Source organism: Oncorhynchus clarkii, chromosome 5, assembly GCF_045791955.1.
Source record: "Oncorhynchus clarkii lewisi isolate Uvic-CL-2024 chromosome 5, UVic_Ocla_1.0, whole genome shotgun sequence".
Taxonomy (NCBI): Eukaryota; Metazoa; Chordata; class Actinopteri; order Salmoniformes; family Salmonidae; genus Oncorhynchus; species Oncorhynchus clarkii.
The window spans coordinates 55,510,238-55,529,569 of record NC_092151.1 but is presented as its reverse complement, the minus strand read 5'-3'; the positions used below and the strand labels follow the sequence as shown (position 1 = coordinate 55,529,569).

The following is a 19,332-nucleotide window of genomic DNA, read 5'->3' as shown; positions in this document are numbered from 1 at the left end:
AATAAACAGGAGAGAAAAGGCGGCACCAAGTGGTAGCTGCCGTTTGATCGTAGTGACTCACGTTTGGCACCCTCGTCTAGGAAATGTAATTCAGAGTTCTTCGCTTCTGCCCTGACACTTTCGCCGCGCGGTACATTTCCTCGGCCCGGGCTCCTCTTGCTCCTTCCAGCCAGGCAGTTCCCACCTGCACCATGAGGCCTTGTTGCTCTGTGATAGATTGAGCTGTCCACAGCAGGCAAACTAGCCGAGCGCCACACACGCAGAGAGCGAGCATGTTGCAGCAGCTGTCTGGATTCAGCACGGAGAGACACTTCATTAGATCCAATCAGCAGGGCCCAGGAAATGAGAGAGGAGGAGAGGCAGAGTGGATGGAGGACAATGTTTGCCCTCACTACTATAAGTCGCTCTGGATAAGAGCGTCTGCTAAATACTATTTTTGAAGGGTAAAATGTAAGTAAGTCGACTGACGTGTAGATGTGAACAGTGATTCTATTGGTTTGTTAATTTACGACATCCCTCAGCCTCAAACACTCAATGTTTGGCTCAGTGTTTGTGGGAATAACTCAAGGTAAACCTAATATAAAGAAAATGTTTGTAAGTACCCCTAAGGCTTTATGACGCTCAACAGAAACCATTTCCCCTTGTTTCTATATGCCCATGAATCTCTCATCTCTTTTTTTGTTGTTGTTGTAATAAACATCTCTGACGCCACTCCAAATGTGACATTTGGGAGACAACTGCGAGCAGCTTGCGCGTCTGAGCTCAGAATTCCAGTCCTCCGGCGATGAGAATGCTGACAGATGGAGTGCTTGGATGCTGTCAGGACAATTAGAGCCTACTTCATCTAGCTGCCCGATATTGACCGCGGCCAGTCATAACCTTTATGACCACTTGGTATTGAGAAGGAAGCGTAGTCGTGAGTGCCGTTGGTGTGCTCGGGTGTCTGGAGATGGACATTGTGCACGCATGCACAAACGTGCACACACAAGCACACACACCATCCCTTTATGCTTTTGGGTGCTTTGGACCTGAGTGGTATTGGAGAGAGGAGCTATAATTATCACAGAGACTGGATGGGGCTGCGGAGTCACCGTACGATCCTCCTCTCTTCTCCCCTTTGCCCGATCCCTGTACTTGGCTGTGGAATGGAGGTCAGAGGCAGAGAGCTGTTGCCGGTCCCCAAGCGGAGCATGAATGGCCTCATTGAGAGGCGTGTTATGGGCCAGCGTGAGTGGTTTTAGCCCTTGTCATTAATTTGTAGCTGAGGGGGCTGGAGGCCGGTGGGGGTGGGGGCTGGAGGCCGGTGGGGGTGGGGGTGGCGTGGGCTCCAGGGGTTTTCATCGGCGGTTAATAAGAGCACAGCAGGAAAATGGAGTGCCCCAGCGTCTCTGACCCCAGACCTGCTGCTCCGCTGTGCCCTTGTCCTTCTCCTTGATTAACACAGTGGCTAAATGATGCCCCCCCCAGTTTACACACACACACCAGTGTTTCCCCTAGATTTTTTTTCAGCAGCGGCGGCAGTATTTTTATTTGTAAAAATGTTGTGGCTGCTGTTAAATGCAGATAGAGAAAACACTGAACACAAACACTTACACACCCCCATCCCTCCAGCCCCTCCGTCTGGACGGGAATCGATCGGCCAATCCCAGCTGTCTGTGAGTGACTCAGACTGTGAGGGGTTTTGGGGGTGGTGACCCGACATTGATCCACTCACCAGGACCCGTCATCTCCAGCTTCTCCAAGCCCCCCCCCCCCCCCCCCCCCACACTCCTAACCAGGGCTTAATCTCGATCACTGGGGCGGCCTAAGTAGCAAGTACCCCACCCACCTCTTTATTCCAGGTTCCCTCCGCTTCTCACGCTCTCTCCCGTCTCTCTCTTTCTCTACGCCAGTTCTCTTCCATCCCATACGTGTACAGTAGCATTAGTCAATAAGGCAGTATAGGCATGTGTACAACAATATCAATGAAGGGACTGTTCATCATCAAGCCAAGCAGCACAAATGATAAACCAAACCCTGACCATGCTCCTTATACATATAGACATGGGTTCATATAGACATTTACAGATGTTGATACAGTACATTAGCAAAGTGTGTCACTGTAATATGTTCCCTTTTTCCAACCCATGACTTGGGTTTCATAGTGTTCATTGTTGCTTCCTTTGGGTACCCCTCCCAGACAAGTTCGCCAAGAGTTCACTAGGGGTCACAGTGGTAATGCGAGACAAAGAGACCAAGATGCCCGTTGAAGATAACATTTCAACGGGCATGTGGTTGAGAGCACTGAGTTTCTGCAGTGTGTGTGTGTGTGTGTGTGTGTGTGTGGTGGGGGGTAGACTTACTCTCCTGGCATCTTTTGGGTTCCATCACTTTTAGCACTCAAGTGAAATGCCTCATTACTAGGGCTGGGAGTTGCCAGGGACCTCACGATACAACATTATCACGATACTTAGGTGCCGATAAAATATGTACTGCGATTCTCGTGATTCTACTGGATACGTATTGTAATTCAATAGTGTAATTTTACTGCGATTCGATGTTCCAAACATATTGCTCACCACGTCTGCTGCGGAGGGACAAGGGAGAGCCATGACAAAATGACATTTGATCAGCCATGGGGGGAAAAGTGCTGAAAACACATTGGCTCCCTAGTGAAAAAGAAGATGGAGAACAAGCTATGAAGTAAAGATACTGGAGTTTTGGGGAAGGTCCAGACAAAATAATATTGCGATATTCTCAAAACACTACCATATATCATCAAAAATAATATCCCGATATGCAACCCCCCCCCCCCCCCCCCCCCCCACGGAAGGACCGGACAGTAAACCATATTTTACTCTATACCTGTATTGATGCACAGACTGGTTTGGATTTTTACTTTACCTTACATAACCATATGTCAATGTTTGGTTTGTTGAATGTGATAACTGAGTGATGGCAATAGTCCGTTCTTACCACCAGTAAGAGACTGCTAACAGTTGATAATTGCTCATTTATTAGCAAGAGCTTTGGTTGTGCACATGTACTTTTTTTGCCATTAATAGTGCTGTGAGGCGGTGCGGGTGCCAATAGCACCCTAGAAATTGGCACATTGCCCCTTGTGGCGAAGGTAAGAACTGCCATTCAATCCATTGAAAATATATAGCCAGTAACCATGTTTCCAGTAAGCCTGTTTGGACCCCCGAGTGGCGTAGCAGTCTAAGGCACTGCATCTCAGTGCAAGAGGCATCACTACATTCCCTGGTTAAAATACAGGCTGTATCACATCCGGCTGTGATTGGGAGTCCCATAGGGCGGCGCACAATTGTCCCAGCGTTTACATCTCCATTTCTCCTTTGCCAAGAGAATCCATCCACCTGACAGGTGTGTCATATCAAGAAGCTTATTAAACAGCATGATCGTTACACAGGTGCGCCTTGTGCTGAGGACAATATTAGGCCACTCTAAAATGTGCAGTTTTGTCACGCAACACAATGCCACAGATGTCTCAAGTTTTGAGGGAGCGTGCAATTGGCATGCTGACTGCAGGAATGTCCATCAGAGCTGTTGCCAGATAATTCAATGTCAATTTCTCTACTATAATCCACCTCCAACGTTATTTTAGAGAATTTGGCAGTACTTCCAACCAGCCTCACAGCTGCAGACCACGTGTAACCACGCCAGCCCAGGACCTCCACATCCGGCTTTTTCAACTGCGGGATCGTCTGCCATCAGCCAACCGGACAAGTATTTCTGTCTGTAATAAAGCCTCTTTGTGGGGAAAAACTCATTCTGATTAGCTTGGCTAGGTTCCACATGGCTACGCCCCTGCCCAGTCATGTGAAATCCATAGATTAGGGCCTAATTCGTTTATTTCAATTGACTGATTTCCTTATATGAACCGTAACTCAGTAAAATTGTCGAAAGTGTTGCATGTTGCGTTTATATTTTTGGTCAGTTTATATTTCATCAATACCATGGAAGAGTCAACTGGGGATTGAACCGTAAATCATTGTAAAGGATGTGCGCTGCTCAGAGCCTGCTTGGCTACCTGTTTGCTCTCTGTCGCTGTTACGTGAGTAAAACCCAGTAAAAATGTGTCCAAGAGCCTCAAAACACAACATTCTGAGGTTCAGAGCGACTCAGACAACATCCATCTTTATGTATGATGAGTCTCCCTCGGGGGGGAAGTCAACGAATAAATACCTTCTTGCTTCCTTTCAAGTGTTTTGTTGTGTTTCTGTGGGATACTGTATATAGGCCTGCTGTAGTATGTCGGTCGTACTAGCTGTCAGGACTGGACGGATCCGTAGTCTTTTTTTCAACTTGTTCCTCTCAGGTTTTGGTAACCTAGTGTATTTCAAGCCACGTCCGTAGTATTTGAGGGGTTCATGGAACATGTTAAGTTTAAAAGAGAAGAATGTTTGTGTTAACTGTACGTTTCTTTGGATAAAAGCATTTGCCAACCGACTATTTATTATTACAAAAGAGGAAAGGAAGCCCCTTTCTCTCATTCCCTCCCTCCCTCCCTCCCTCCCTCCCTCCCTCCCTCCCTCCCTCCCCTTGTTTCCTCTTCCCCTGCTCAGTCAGAGCCGCTTTACCCCTTTCCCTCTCTTCGCCTGTCTAAAGCAGGAGTTACTCTTTGGTCCCGGCTCACCATTGATTCTCCCTGGCCTCTCGACGCCATGTTGGCAAAGCAAAACATGTTTCACCTTCCGCCCGTATAGGGGCTTGACAGGACTGCTTGTCTGGCACCCAGGGTCTGGACTATTTGGACCAATCAACTCCCTTTGGAGGTTACCAGTTCCCTTCGACCCCATTGAACATTGTTCCACTTTAATCTTTCGTAGCGGCTAATTGACGGCTTTGGGTCCCGTTGAGCCAACGGTGATCAAACCGTGAGCGATGCGTTCACTTTTTTGGGTGGGGGGGGGGCTAATTGTTCTGCCCCACAACTGAAGGACTGCGTGTGAAATAGTTTCCATAATAGTTTGAACCGGTTCTGAGGGACTCCTGTGTTGAGTGTGGTTGAAAAAGCTGGCCATCGTTTCTGTTCCCCGTGATGTCTTCCACTACTTTCCTCTCTCTGTGTAGTGTTTCTTTTCTCCTCTGCCAATGTTGCTTGTCCCTCCTTCCCCCTTCGTCTGTCAGGCAAGAGAGTTCCTCTTTGATCCAAGCACACCTCTCAGATTAACAGGCTACCGAACCCGGCATTGAGAGCACAAACACAAAACATTGTGTGGAGGGTCCTGTCTCAATAAAAAAATGCACCACCTCTTGCCCTGGCCAATCGCTGAGACAGCTCAACATGGGAAATCTGAATAGGCCTGAAAGAAAGGCACACTCTCACGTCCAGCAACGGAAACCAGAGTCCTTTGAAAACCAACATAATAGTCAATGCGTTTTCTTTGAGAGCTCTGTCATCCTGTCACTGAGCGGGGATAGTTCCAGCGAGATACCTGACAAGGGGTTTGTGTATGTGTGCATCTGTGAGTGAGAGTTTGTGTCTGGGTGTACGTGCAATGCCCTCTTGTGTGTCCGCGTGTGAGTTTGCGTTTACCTGCATGTGTGTGTTTGTGCTTCTCTGTGTGTGAGAACCTGGGAAAGCAGGCAGTGGGAGAGAGCAGCTTGAGTTACCCGGTAGCCCTAACTGTCAGCCCAGGGGGCCAGGCCGCCCCGGCAGGCACTGTCTGCTGCCCCTGTGGGCAACTTGGAGACTCACTGAGACCCACCGCTCCGACAGCCACAATAGGATCCAGTTTCCTGGCCCCCACCTGCTGATACAGGCACAGATAACTTTGTCTCCCTGCTTGTATCTTTTATCTCACATCTGGGAGCCTTGCCTGGAAGCAGTGTGGTAACAACACTGGCTCCATTGTCCCTGGCCTTGTCACGACAAGGCTCCGGTTTCGGGCATGTCCGTGAAACACCGAGAGCCCCCGCCGTCCGGGGTGCGAATCATCGCCGGGCGGGAGACCGTGATTGCACAACATGATAGGATGGCAGGACAGGGCTGGGAGGGGCGGAGCAGAGGACAACAGGGCCTCATGGGTAATGCAGCATGGGCGAATGGGGATAGGTGTCAGGTTAGGGGCGGAGAGCAGCACAAGGCCAGATGATAGGAAGTCTTATCCGCTGTGTGAACTTTGGCGACCGGGACCAGTTGGCACGTCTCAACATGGTGTGTACCAACGAAATTTAGATGCCAGGTAACTGAGCTTTGCCCGTATACCCCACCCATGGGTACCACCATACCCACATGGAAACCCACATGGTGCCTGGGAGATTAGATTAGAAGTAAGAGATAAGATGCTTGAAATTCCTGGATTACTGTCAATACTAATATCAGTACTTGGTACTAGTCACTGCAAGTAAGGTGTCGAGTATCTCACATGATAGCACTCTTTGTATCTCATGCACTGAATATCCCTATCAGTAGCATTATACCCAGTACTAACAGAGCAAAAGGCCTAAGCATTCACATATTTAACACCAATCAAGTATTGATGGCGCTCCAATTGATAACAATGGCAATTCATCAAAATGCAACGATCTTAGGTGGAGAGTACGGGTGAAACATCTCTGCTCGTGTATGGACCTGCGTGGCAAATTGACAAATGACACAGACACATTCCCACTTAGAGGGAATGTCTCCAGTCGTACTGGAGATTGAACCGTAAATCATTGTAAAACGGACGAGGCGCTCAGAGCCTGCTTGGCTGGCTACCTGTTTGATCTCTGTCGCTACCAGTTTGTTCTCTGTTTCAGACAACGTCTATCTTTATGTGTGATGAGTCTCCCTCACGGGGAAGTCGACAAAATACCTTCTTCCTTCCTTTCAGGTGTTTTCATGTGTTTACGTGTGATATATATGCCTGCTGGAGGTATGTGTCGGTCGGACTATGTGTTTGTTGTGATGATGTATCGTCTTCAGGACTGCATAGATATAGGGTATTTTTTTCAACTTGCTCCTCGCAGATTTTGGCATTCAATGTCTCCCTGGTGTGTGTGTGTTTGAGAGGAATTATTCAAATATAAACTAAGATGGCTTTTATTCAAGAATGCATGTAAAATAGCCAATGTAAAAGACCTCAAGTATCGGTGCATGGAAAGTGTGAAATGCGTGTTTTGAAATGTAAAGATTTCCCCATATAAAATATTTAAAAAATTGTCGATATTGTCAGTTGCTACAGTGCATTCGGAAAGTATTCAGACCCCTTTCCTTTTTCCCACATTTTGTTACGTTACAGCCTTATTCTAAAATGGATTAAATAAAACTTTCCTCATCAATCTACACACAATACTCCATAACGGCAAAGCGAAAACAGGTTTTTAGATTGTTTTGCAAAATAAAAACAGAAATACCTTATTTACATATGTATTCAGACCTTTTGCTGTGAGACTCGAAATTGAGCTCTGGTGCAACCTGTTTCCATTGATCGTCCTTGAGATGTTTCTAAAACTTGATTGGAGTCCACCTGTGGTAAATTCAGTTGATTGGACATGATTTGGAAAGGGACACACATGTCTATATAAGGTCCCACAGTTGACAGTGCATGTCAGGGCAAACACCAAGCCATGGGGTCGAAGGAATTGTCTGTAGAGTTCCAAGGCAAGATTGTGTCGAGGCACAGATCTGGGGAAGGGTAGCAAAACATTTCTGCAGCACTGAAGGTCCCCAAGAACACAGTGGCCTCCATTCTTAAATGGAAGAAATTTGGAACCACCAAGACTCTTCCTCGAGCTGGCCTCCCGGCCAAACTGAGCAATCGGGATGGAAAGGGCCTTGGTCCGGGAGGTGACCTGACAGCCCGCTTGGCGTTTGCCAAAAGGCACCTAAAGGACTCTGACCATGAGAAACAAGATTCTCTAGTCTGATGAAACCAAAAATAAACTCTTTGGCCTGAATGTCAAGCGTCATGTCTGGAGGAAACCTGGCACCATCCCTACGGTGAAGCATGGTGGTGGCAGCATCATGCTGTGGGGATGTTTTTCAGCAGCAGGGACTGGGAGACTAGTCAGGATCGAGGGAAAGATGAACGGAGCAATGTACAGAGAGATCCTTGATGAAAACCTGCTCCAGAGTGCTCAGGACCTCAGACTGTGGCGAAGGTTTACCTTCCAAAAGGACAACGACCCTAAACACACAGCCAAGACAACACAGGAATGGTCTCTGAATGTCCTTGAGTGGCCCAGCCAGAGCCCGGACTAACATCTCTGGAGAAACCTTTAAATAGCTGTGCAGGGAAGCTCTCCATCCAACCTGACATAGCTTGAGAGGATATGCAGAGAAGAATGGGAGAAACTCCCCAAATACGAGTATGCCAAGCTTGTAGCAACATACCCAAGAAGACTCGAGGCTGTAATCGCTGCCAAAGGTGCTTCAACAAAGTAAAGGGTCTGAATACTTATGTAAATGTGATATTTTTATTAACAAATTTGCAAAAATGTCTAAAAACCGGTTTTTCCTTTGTCATTATTGTGTGTAGATTGACGAGGGGAAACAATTTAATCAATTTTAGAATAAGGCTGTAACGTCGTAACCAAATGTGGAAAAAGTCAAGTGGTCTGAATACTTTCCCGAATGCATCGTATGAGGGAAACAAACGTGTGACGTCATTGCTTGGTTGGAACTGAGGCTTGTAAAGCAATCGGGAGTGTAGTGCCTGAGCAAATGGACCCGGGGTTATAAAAGTTTTGACTAATGATGTGATAGCACAGCAACAATTGAACCCGGAGAGGGAACTTTGCAAGTTGAGTAGGGAGTCCAGGGAGGAGAGTGAGCTTCTGGGCTGTTAGCGTCACCCAATCCCTCACCACTGGACTGTGCTAGTTCACTAACTCTATTAGCCTGCACTTTGCTAATGGTGTTAAAAAAGACAGAGGGCAGGACGAGGAGAAGGTGGGGGCATGATACACTTAACTCCAAAGTGGATGGCATCATTATCATTTTGATTTAGCTTTGATGCTTCTTCTCTTCTCCCCTCCCTCCCCTGCCCCTTAGCCAGTATGGCACAAAGAGCCCGGAGAAACTTGATAGGGATGAATTAGGAAAACAGACCTTGTTTTGTTTCTCCTTTTACAGGATTTTGCCGTAAGCGCTGTGTGCGTGCTGATACGTGCGTCGTGTGTGCATACAAGTGAGTGTATCTGCGTACATAGTAGTTGTGGGCCTCTCTAGTTTGTTTTGATGTTTTCTCCTAAGCCAGGTGTGCTCCGCCCCGCGATCTGTTCGCCAGCATGATGTCCCCCGTCTTACTGCGAGACGAAATTGGCGTCCTGCAGATCTCACTACCGACAAAATCTCACTAGCGGCAAACCCCCTAGAGGACAGGATGTCAATGTCGTAGGCCGTATTTACCTTCTCCACTCCCTCTATGATAGGTGACTCAATGTGTTAAACTGCCATGAAATACACCACTTTGTCGAACATGAAAGTGAGCACATGTACATGGTGGAATTAGTGGGGTTAAGTTGGTTTTGAACCCTGCGTTTGGTTTTTGTTCTCCATCCTAAAGTCATACGTAGAGAGTGTTTTCAGAGCACCTGGAACATGTTTTGATTTTGGGATTTTGGGGGGGGGGGGGGGGGGGGGGGGTGTAGAATTATGATTAATCAAGACTGTCAAATTGTGACGGACTCCAATGAACCAACCATTTTGGTCCAAACTCAGAACTCAATCCGATAGCCGGAACTAGTTGATTGCAGTGTAGGGGCCACTTACTTTCATTTGTTTTCCCTTTTTAGTACATTCCAAAATAGGTGTTGACATTGACAAATGATATCGGCACGCGTCTTGGAGATAGATAGGCACAATAGAAACATCTTGACGTGAAGTCTGTCACGTATGCTAGCTAGTATGCAAACTCGGCCCTATCCAAGGCCGAATGATGTCAAAAATCTAGTTTGCCGTCTTTCTTTTTCCTTTTTTAATTTTTTTTAAAAATAGCTTAAAGCCTCATAAATCATGTCCTTGTTGAATGCAGTGGAGTCCTTCCCTGAGACTCGCACCGACTGTGATGCTTCATCTTGACTTAAGCCTTTGACAGGCGCCTGATGTCTTGCCCTAAAACAAATAACTCCACGTTAGCTCGATTGACTTTTTCCTTCGCCTCGTTAATCCGCACGTCTGTGTTGAAGGTGTATACGAAGCCCTGCACTTGGTTCATGTACAATAGAATTTCCTCTGTCGAAAAAAGCAGTGTCCTGGACAGTTTGTGACGCTTTTTTTTTGTTGGCGTTGTGTGGTTCTCATGCTGTCGCTGCAGTCATCGACTCTTTACTTCTGATTCGTTGGTACAGTGACAGAGGTCCAGTTACTCCTGAGGTCAAGGGTTATAGAAACCCCAGTCCCTAAACTCACCAACTCAGAAATATCCAATAACTCTGGCGGCTTGTAAAAGATCCCGCTACTTTATCCCTGTTGTCATCGTAAATAGATAACAGATTGGGATCCATAAATTGTGTAACTACAAAGGAAGGCGCAAAAATAGGAGCAGGTGCTATGCAGAAGAACCCAGCAGCCATACTGTACATCTGCAGGTAGTAAATGCTGGGCCTAGGCCCGCAGTAAAGTGCCAGATTTGACGACGCAAATTTAAGATATAGTAACGTAATATACTTATTTTTTGGGGGGGAGGGGGCTTTTAGAAGTTATTTTGCCATGCCTGACAAGAAGTCCCGGACTGAATCTGTGGATATCTTTTTTCTTATTCTGTGTATTCAATCAATACAAGTAAAAAGGAGTCATGCTTTGGGAACAGGATTTGCTATGCTTCGAATGAATTTCACAGGTATATCTACATTCAATATATTCCGGTTGTGCTTTAAGGAAATGCTGTCCCTGCGGCTTCTGTCTGGTCTTGCTGGTGGAGGAATGCAAAAACACAGGAACGCAGCCATTGTCTCTGCTATGCAGAGGTAAACTCATTGACCACTGCAGCAGTGGGGTGAGCTATTTTCCAAACAGCCCACAACAGAAGAACCGGTGGACAGAGCGAGTGTCCGTGGTGAATTAGTGGGAGTGTAATTTATCATGCCTCTGCCAATACCCATCCCCTTTGATCTGCGCCCCATCTGCGAGGGATGCGCCTGGCGTTTGGGAAGAGCGCTCACTTTCTCTTCCAATTATTCCCAAGCGGAGGGGGGGGGTTGATGGAACTCTGTGGGCTAAAGAAGAGTGGTCCCCCACAGTCTTGAAAGGCATGGATTGCATTTGCCATTTAAATGCTACTTAGCCTTTAAATCACCTGTGTTTGGCCCGAGGTGATATACTGGCAGGTGAGGGGGATGCTGCAGTGTGTGTGCGTGTGCGTGCGTGTGTCAGCCACCTCCCTCCCAAGGTGTGTGTGTGCTCAAGCATCCCCAATTAGTCTTCAACCCCCCCCCCCACTCACCACTCCTCCCCTCCCTCTTGTGCAGACCACTCCTGGGTTTTCGATTGCACAAACTGTCACAGATGTGCTCTAGTTTTTGTTGTTGTTGTGTTCAGCGTTGTTGTTGCTGCCTCTGCTGTGTGCTGTTGCTGTGTGCTGTTGCTGTGTGCTGTTGCGAGTGGGATGGAGGGATGTGGGGGGGGTGGAGATAAATAGTTTCCCATCAGATGAAGTGTAATTATTCCTCCCTTGTCTGGAGGAGTGTGAAATAGAAAAGAGGGAGCCTAGTTTCTCTCAGCAGATGCCAGCAGGTATGCAGAAGTAGTGTCTTCGCCGTCTCATTTACTAGCGAAGACTCATTGCTTCCACAATTATCACCGCGGTCGAGGTGGGAGCTCGCTGTGCTGGCAGCACAGGGGAGAGAGGGAAGAGAAATTGAAGGAGGACGAGTACTAAGAAACCTCCCTTGGTGGCAATGTGTTTTATTTATTTTTTTAATCAAGAAAACAAGGTGTTTTTTGCATTCTTCCCCTTCAGAGCAGTAAAGCCCTCACTTGAAGTTGATGCCCGTATTGCAGGTTGAAGAATGCCACAACAGGTGTCATCACATGTGTAATAACATGTCATGACGACTCAAACAACCTTCGCGTAAAGCAACTGTCGTTTCACTGTTATGAGGAGCATAGCTGAAAACGGTAACATGTGGCGTTGGCGTCAGCCATGTTGTCGTGAGCTGTCATAGCTGTCGTCATGTGATTTGATTGGTGTAATTTCGTGGTAACATTAGGGATGCGTCCTAAAAAGAATGGGCACCCACCCCTGCACCTATTTCAGTCCACTTCAAGCACTGGTTACTATAGCTCTTTGACCATTATGCCTTAGCATAATAGCCTAGCCAGTATATTTTGGAGCCTCTCAATTGTCTGTAAATTTGAGTCCACAACCTATCCTCCATCATCATATATTCCTCAAGTGCCTCATTGTAAATTCCCTTTCATGTTATTATTATTCACACTTTTACAGTAGATTTTTACAGTAGACTTTTACAGTGGACCTTTACAGTATTGCAGCTCTGCAGTGGTTCTCCTCTGAAAATGAGGTGTCACAGTGTGAGTCGGCGTTCTTTCGGAACAGACTAAAACATGGAAATGCAATTAGCTTACGAGGCAGAGAGGGAGGCGCTGAGAATAGTCGTCTCCTCTCCCAGGCCTTACGCAGCAGAGCATCATGGGGGAAAGAGGGGAAAAAAGAGCACCATGTTAAGAGGGGGTGGATTCAAACACCGGCTCATGGTTAATTCAAGCCATACTGAAGGTAGAGCATGGTGCAGATAATTATAGCCCACACACAGAGGCACACACACACACACACACACACACACACGCAAACGTTTTCAACGCCGATACCGATTATTGGAGGACAAAAAAAGGCTGATACCGAATAATCGGACAATCTTTTATTTGTACCTTTATTTAACTAGGCAAGTCAGTTAAGAACAAATTCTTATTTTCAATGACGGCCTAGGAAGAGCGTTGGACTAGTTAACCGTAAGGTTGCAAGATTGAATCCCTGAGCTGACAAGGTAAAAATCTGTCGTTCTGCCCCTGAACAAGGCAGTTAACCCACCGTTCCTAGGACGTCATTGAAAATAAGAATGTGTTCTTTAACTGACTTGCCTAGTTAAATAAAGGTGTACAAATTTAATTTAAAAAAATCTGCAGAATCGAGGTCCAAAAATAATTAATCGCCCATTCCGATGAATCGGTCGACCTCGAAAGTGTATACACACACACACCTCGATGCTTGTCCAGCTAAAATTTAACATCACAGAGAAAGAGAGAGAGCGAAATAAAATAACTTTAAACAGAGACCTCAATCTCTTTCATCTCCCACTGCACACACACATCGTGTCTGCCCGAGGGGTCCTCACCTCCCCCAAAATCTTCTCCCTCTTATGTTTGTTTTTGTTTTGCCGCGGCGCTTGTTCCTCGGCGTTGGCCGAAAATCAACTGGAGGTTAAGTTTGTGTAAACGCCTCGATAGGAAAATTGCTGGATGCCGAGTTGAAATAACAGCAGAAATTACAGAGAGATGAAGGGAGGGAGAGGGAGAGAGAGTAGAGAGCGGAGGGCTGTCTGTGCGTCTGCCTGACACAAAGAACAATAAACACGTTCCACATGGCGAGAGGTGGGCTCCAGATGCAGGCCGGACCGGAGGACTAAAACGCGGAAATGGCTTCCAGACAGGCCTCAGTGAGAGCACAAAGGGCCATTCTCAACCACCGCCTAGCGCAGCACCCGCTCCTCTCCTGTCTCTCCTGTCTCTCTCCCTACCCCCCCACCACCACCACCACCACCAAAACTCTCCACCAAAATCGCTGATTTTAACATGCTTGCTTGCGTTGGACTCACTCCAGAAAACAAGTGAGGATACTATAAAGCGAGATCCTAGATTGGAAGTTGCTGTGGCCAGGCCAGCTAGGCCTTAGACCAAGACTCCAAAGTAATCAGATTACGTGCAGATGAAAAATGGGTTTGAAGTGTTTGTAGTTTTGTATTTTTTATGGATCCCCATTAGCTGTTGCCAAGGCAGCAGCTACTCTTCCTGGGGTCCAGGAACAATGTCAAGTTATTAAGTCCATTTGTTTGTATTAAGTCAACTTGCCCAGGTCATTGTTAATTGCAGAGTAAATTCCCCTGTTTGCTTTGGGTGTGTGTCAATAATGAAATGGCGGCCGTCTAGGATACCAGTCCTGGCAACCTCCAGACTACGTGTCCCGATAGCCAAAATCTACGCAATGTAAACTAACAGGGTCTGGGTTTTTCTGTTGATCCTTGAATTCCAAGACAAGTGCTACAAACAAATCAACGCTAGGGCTCAATTCCTTAGCAAGCGTCAGGCTTAAGATTCCATACATATTGGTGCAGGCATTAAGGGCATGAAATGTGGCTGTAGGCGGGTACTCTGGGCTGAAACTGAAGAATAATGTCCCCCCTACAAACACACACACACACACACACACAGCTGGAGTTTTCTGTCGGCGGGTCGAGCAGGTGGCACGGAGAACACGTTTTTTCTTTTAGCCGGGTGAGGTGAACTGGCCTGCAGAGAGAAAGAGAGAGAGAGAGGGGAAAGGAATACTGGAAGGGGAAAGATCTGTTCTGTACTGTACCCTCTCTCTCTCTTTCTCTCTCATTCTCTCCACTCCCTTCACCTCATTGGTCCAGTTGACCAGGAAGGTCTGATATGATTGGTCACATCTTCCATGGGTGATGCTGCTGTAAGCTTGAAAGAATTTGGTCACAAAGTTGTCATAACATGTTCAGCTTTAAAGTCAGCAGCGTACAGTATCTTCTAAGATGGTTTGAAATTCACAATTACCATTTTTTTTTTATGTCGTCTGTGTCTTTAATCCCTTTCAAGCATGAACTATAATCACTAAACAATGAAAGTATGGCGCCCCAATTTGCATACCAGTGAAAGTTTCTTTTTAACTACATTTGATTGACGTGTAGACAACAGCATCCTCTTTTTGCACCCCGTGAAGACTTAGGAACTAAGACTAGCGTTCCAAATGACCCATTCTGTCCCGTCAGATGTCCTTGGTTGGTTTTGACATCTTCCCTTTGCTGATGGCTTCTTCCTGTATGCAGGGCCTCAAAAGCAGACAACGTTACGGACAAACATTTAGCCCATGAAGTCATAAAGTGGGGCCGAGTTAAACCACATTGCCGGGGCCTTGCCAAGCCTGACAAGACAGTAAATCAGAGAAGAAGTGGTCACGTAAGAAACCCCGACCGGTTTCAAAGTTCGGCCCTCCTAAATCACCCAGCTATAAACACTTTATAATGCACTTATAAACATCGGGCCTGATTAATTAAGCTCCCGCAGGGGGTTGTGGGTGGACAGACAGATTGCGAAGACTATGAAACTCTCTGGAAGCTTTCAAAGTCCAGGAACTTTCAAAGTCCCCTCTGTTTTTTTCGGAGTTTGAAAGCTAAATTGATCAATCACCACCATGTGTTTCTGGTCTCCGAGGAATGGTCCGGGCGGTCTACAAAATGTCCGCCATGCATGTGGCTTGCTTGCCCACGTTGGATTTGAGGGTAGTGAGAATGTGGCAAGAATGCTTTTGGTGTGTGGAAGGGAAGAGGCCGGGCCAGGCGCTAGCGTATGTTTAGAGGCTGTCATAGCCAACCATCAGGGTGGAATCTGTCTCCCCCCCAGACCCACCAATCACCACATGTAGGTGACAGTTGGAGAGGGGCGGGCCAAGACTGCCGTGATTGATTGCAAGACCACAAATAGCTTGCATGCATTAGCTCTCCCTTACATCCACACACACACACACACACACACACACACACACACATCACATCACACACCCCTGGCTGCCTTGCTATTGATATTTGGATCTGTCCTGATGTTCTTCCACACCTCCCACCTGACTGCCTAACGAGGTCATTTCCACTAACACGTCACGGAGCTCAATCAAAGACTGAGCACTGCAGCATCAAACCCTTCCCTCGATTTGCCTCCACTGGCCCTTAATGACTGGCAATGGTGCTGGAACGACGGGAAGTGAGGGAGAGGAAGAGAAGGGAGAAGGCAGGGGGATGGTATTGATCTATCGAGACATAATGCACTATTTGGATCCTGAAAGCGAGATGGCGATGGCCGCATGCACTCAGGGAAAACAGAAAGAAAATATGCAGAGACGATAGGCGGTATCCATTTAAGACACCCCCCAATACATGTTTTGTGGAAAGAGAATTACATCTAATAGACCACAGGTTTACATCCGCAGCGTGGCCTTAGGAGGATTATTACATTCCCTGCGTAGTTACCGCGTAGTTACACGTGAGGATACCGCCGCCTGATTGGCCGAGGGGAGTAATACAGAAGTGCAACCCGTGCACTTTTCGATATCCCCCCTAAAAAAAAAGTAATGCAGTGAGATGAAGGAAGAGGAGTAGTAGGTGGAGCGCCCCACCCTGTCCCCCTGTTTCCTCGGCCGCTCAGACACACACACACACACTAACATAAGCTCTGGCAGTCCATAATTGAAGATGGACCTCGTCAAGACTGGATGAAGTCTCTCAATGCTCTCTCCGCTCGGAGATTACATCAGATGTGAGGGCTGCGCCGACTTAATTCTTTTAGATTCACTATTTTTCTGTGGCAGATGGGGGGGGAGTAGGAGAGGGAAAGATGGGTGAATAGAGGAGCCAAGAAGTTAGGAAATGAGGAGAGGAGAGGCTGTTGTGGAGAAGCGGGAGGGTGACTTGTGTTCACAAAATGCATGCCTGTTTCATCGGGGGTGTTGATATGATGACCGGAGAACAAAGGGGTATGCGGGAAAGAGAGCCCGGGCAAGCTCACACAGAGAGAAGGGAAGGGGTATGCGGGAAAGAGAGCCCGGGCAAGCTCAAACAGAGAGAAGGGAAGGGGTATGCGGGAAAGAGAGCCCGGGCAAGCTCAAACAGAGAGAAGGGAAGGGGTATGCGGGAAAGAGAGCCCGGGCAAGCTCACACAGAAAGAAGGGAAGGGGTATGTGGGAAAGAGAGCCCGGGCAAGCTCACATAGAGAGAAGGGAAGGGGTATGCGGGAAAGAGAGCCCGGGCAAGCTCAAACAGAGAGAAGGGAAGGGGGTTGATCTCTGGTCTGGTGCGATAAGCGACTGGGGGCAGGGGGGCAGCAGAGGGCGGGGGCAGGTGGGGTGGGTGGGGGGTGGGGGGGGGGGGGGGGGGGGGGAGAAGATCCTTACACTGCAGCTGGATGTGGACCCGGGCCCTTCTGACACTTATTCCACCCCCCCCCCCCCCCCCCCAGATTAGCTGTCATCTGATGCCAGGTCTGCCTGAACCCACCACTCCCCCTTCATAACCTCGCACCCCCATCCTGGCTCCCTCTGCCCCGTGCTTTCCTACGCTGAGCCAATGAGCTACAGTCGATCTGGCGGGCTTCCACCAACATGGCTGGTGTTTGTGCTATGGTTTATCGCAACAAGACGCAAAATGGCCTTCCCACCAGAGCCCTGTGAAGGATTACGGGCCTCTTTGAGGATCTCACTCATGGCGCGACTGATAAGGACAGTCGAGGGAGAAGTGACGCGCCGTCCAAGGGGGACTGTTTGGGGGTGACCTATTCGGGGGTCAGCCTGTGAATTTGTGGTCAGTGTGTCAAACCTCTCATATTGGCGTCAAGAGTTATGTGTGGCTAATTACGAAACACAACGGCCCGCAATTATGTAGTGCACACACCAAGACCAGATTTCACACTTAAAGAAACGGTTCCTATCTGTAAACCATCTGTAAAACCATTGAATTTGTGATTATCTATGATTTGTTCATGGCGATTTAGAATAGGCATTAGGTTATGGTCTCAGCATTAACTGCGTTAGGTCTAGGGGCAGGTGTGTCAACAGAGGCAGGAGGCATCAAAGCATTTTTAGACCTCCTCAGTCAGAAAGCCCGTCAAATCACATTCCCCTTATGCTCTTCAGAGTGGAAGAGATCAAATCCGGTTCCAGCGGGGGGGGGGGGGGCACACGTCTTGTCACTTAAGCTGCAGCTGTAAAACGGCCAGGGAAAATCCAAGTGGAGGGTGGATATTTGGAATGGGATTGAGCCAGACAGAGGACTGTGACATGGAGCGAGTGGAGATGGAACCACACAATCATCTTCTGGGCCGTGATTTGAGCCCTTGCGTTTCAGTTAATAGCTATGGCAGGGTTGGCGATATAGCCCCCTGTAAACTCGCACACGGCGCCACTCTCTGGAATTTCGCTATTAAAGGGTCAGATCTGTGGCACCGTGCAGGTGCTCAATTTGTATCGAAATTGCCCAGAGCGGCAAAGTCATTTAGCCAGAGCTGGGCGAGAGACAGGGCCCTGTGAAAGAGCTTAATGAAGCCGGCCTCACTCTGTAAACCCCTGTCAATCTCCAGGCCCTCTTCCCCTCCTGCTCCCGTTCTCCTTCTCTTCCTCGTCCTCCTCGCCTAGCGCCTTCATCCATATAGAATAGTAGCATCATGTTGAGTTATCTTCAGCTGTCTGTATCCGCTGCACAAGTTGGACGCAAACGATCGCCATTGCTGTTCGTTGTGGAGATGTTTTGGGTTCCAGGTCTATTGTAGATCCAAGTCTGTTTTGAGTTGCTTTGGATAAAAAGTGTCAGCGAAATGCCATTCTATTTCTTATCTGTCGTGGTAATTTCTCCTCAGACACACCATACTTGTCCTGTCTCATCCGCAGGTTTCTCCATGGGGAGTACACCGTGGAGGTGGCCATCAATGACTACCTGGACATCTACTGCCCCCACTACGAGGACCCGCTCCCCCTGGAGCGCATGGAGCGTTACATCCTCTTCATGGTCAACTACGACGGCTACACCACCTGCGACCACCGCATGAAGGGCTTCAAGCGCTGGGAGTGCAACCGGCCACAGAGCCCCAACGGACCGCTCAAGTTCTCCGAGAAGTTCCAGCTCTTCACCCCCTTCTCACTAGGCTTCGAGTTCCGGCCGGGTCACGAGTATTACTATATCTGTAAGTGGAAAAGTTGTCACATGGACGAATGTCACACACACACACACACACACACACACACACACACACACACACACACACACACACACACACACACACACACACAGACAGCTGCCTTACAGATACATGCTATTTGAGGTTTCAGGTAGAACTGATTGCCCGGCACGGACACACCTTCTTTGGCTGATCAAGGACTTGATGATCAGTTGATTAGGAGAGTCTGGTCTGTAAGTGCTTGACTGGAACAAAAAATTTGCACCCCTGTGTACTGGTCCTTAGCACCAGGATTATGAAGAACCTTGCTTCTTAGCCGATGGGTCACATGGCCTAGTAACATGGATCTAATTGGCTATTAGCTATTGGCTGCATTCAAGTCAGGACCAGTCAGGCTTCTGGTGAAGGATTAACTTCAGCCAATAGAAATCTTAATC

At 47.8% G+C, this 19,332-nt stretch overlaps 1 protein-coding gene across 1 annotated transcript in view; it reads left to right on the top strand.

Annotated features, from left to right (window-relative positions):
- The window catches only part of LOC139409024 (ephrin-A2-like), a 122,561-nt gene that overhangs the window by 90,916 nt on the left and 12,313 nt on the right, over positions 1-19,332 (top strand). The window contains exon 2 of the mRNA XM_071153666.1: positions 18,609-18,901. Coding sequence (XP_071009767.1) covers positions 18,609-18,901 — 293 coding nt within the window. The remainder of the gene's footprint in view (positions 1-18,608; positions 18,902-19,332) is intronic.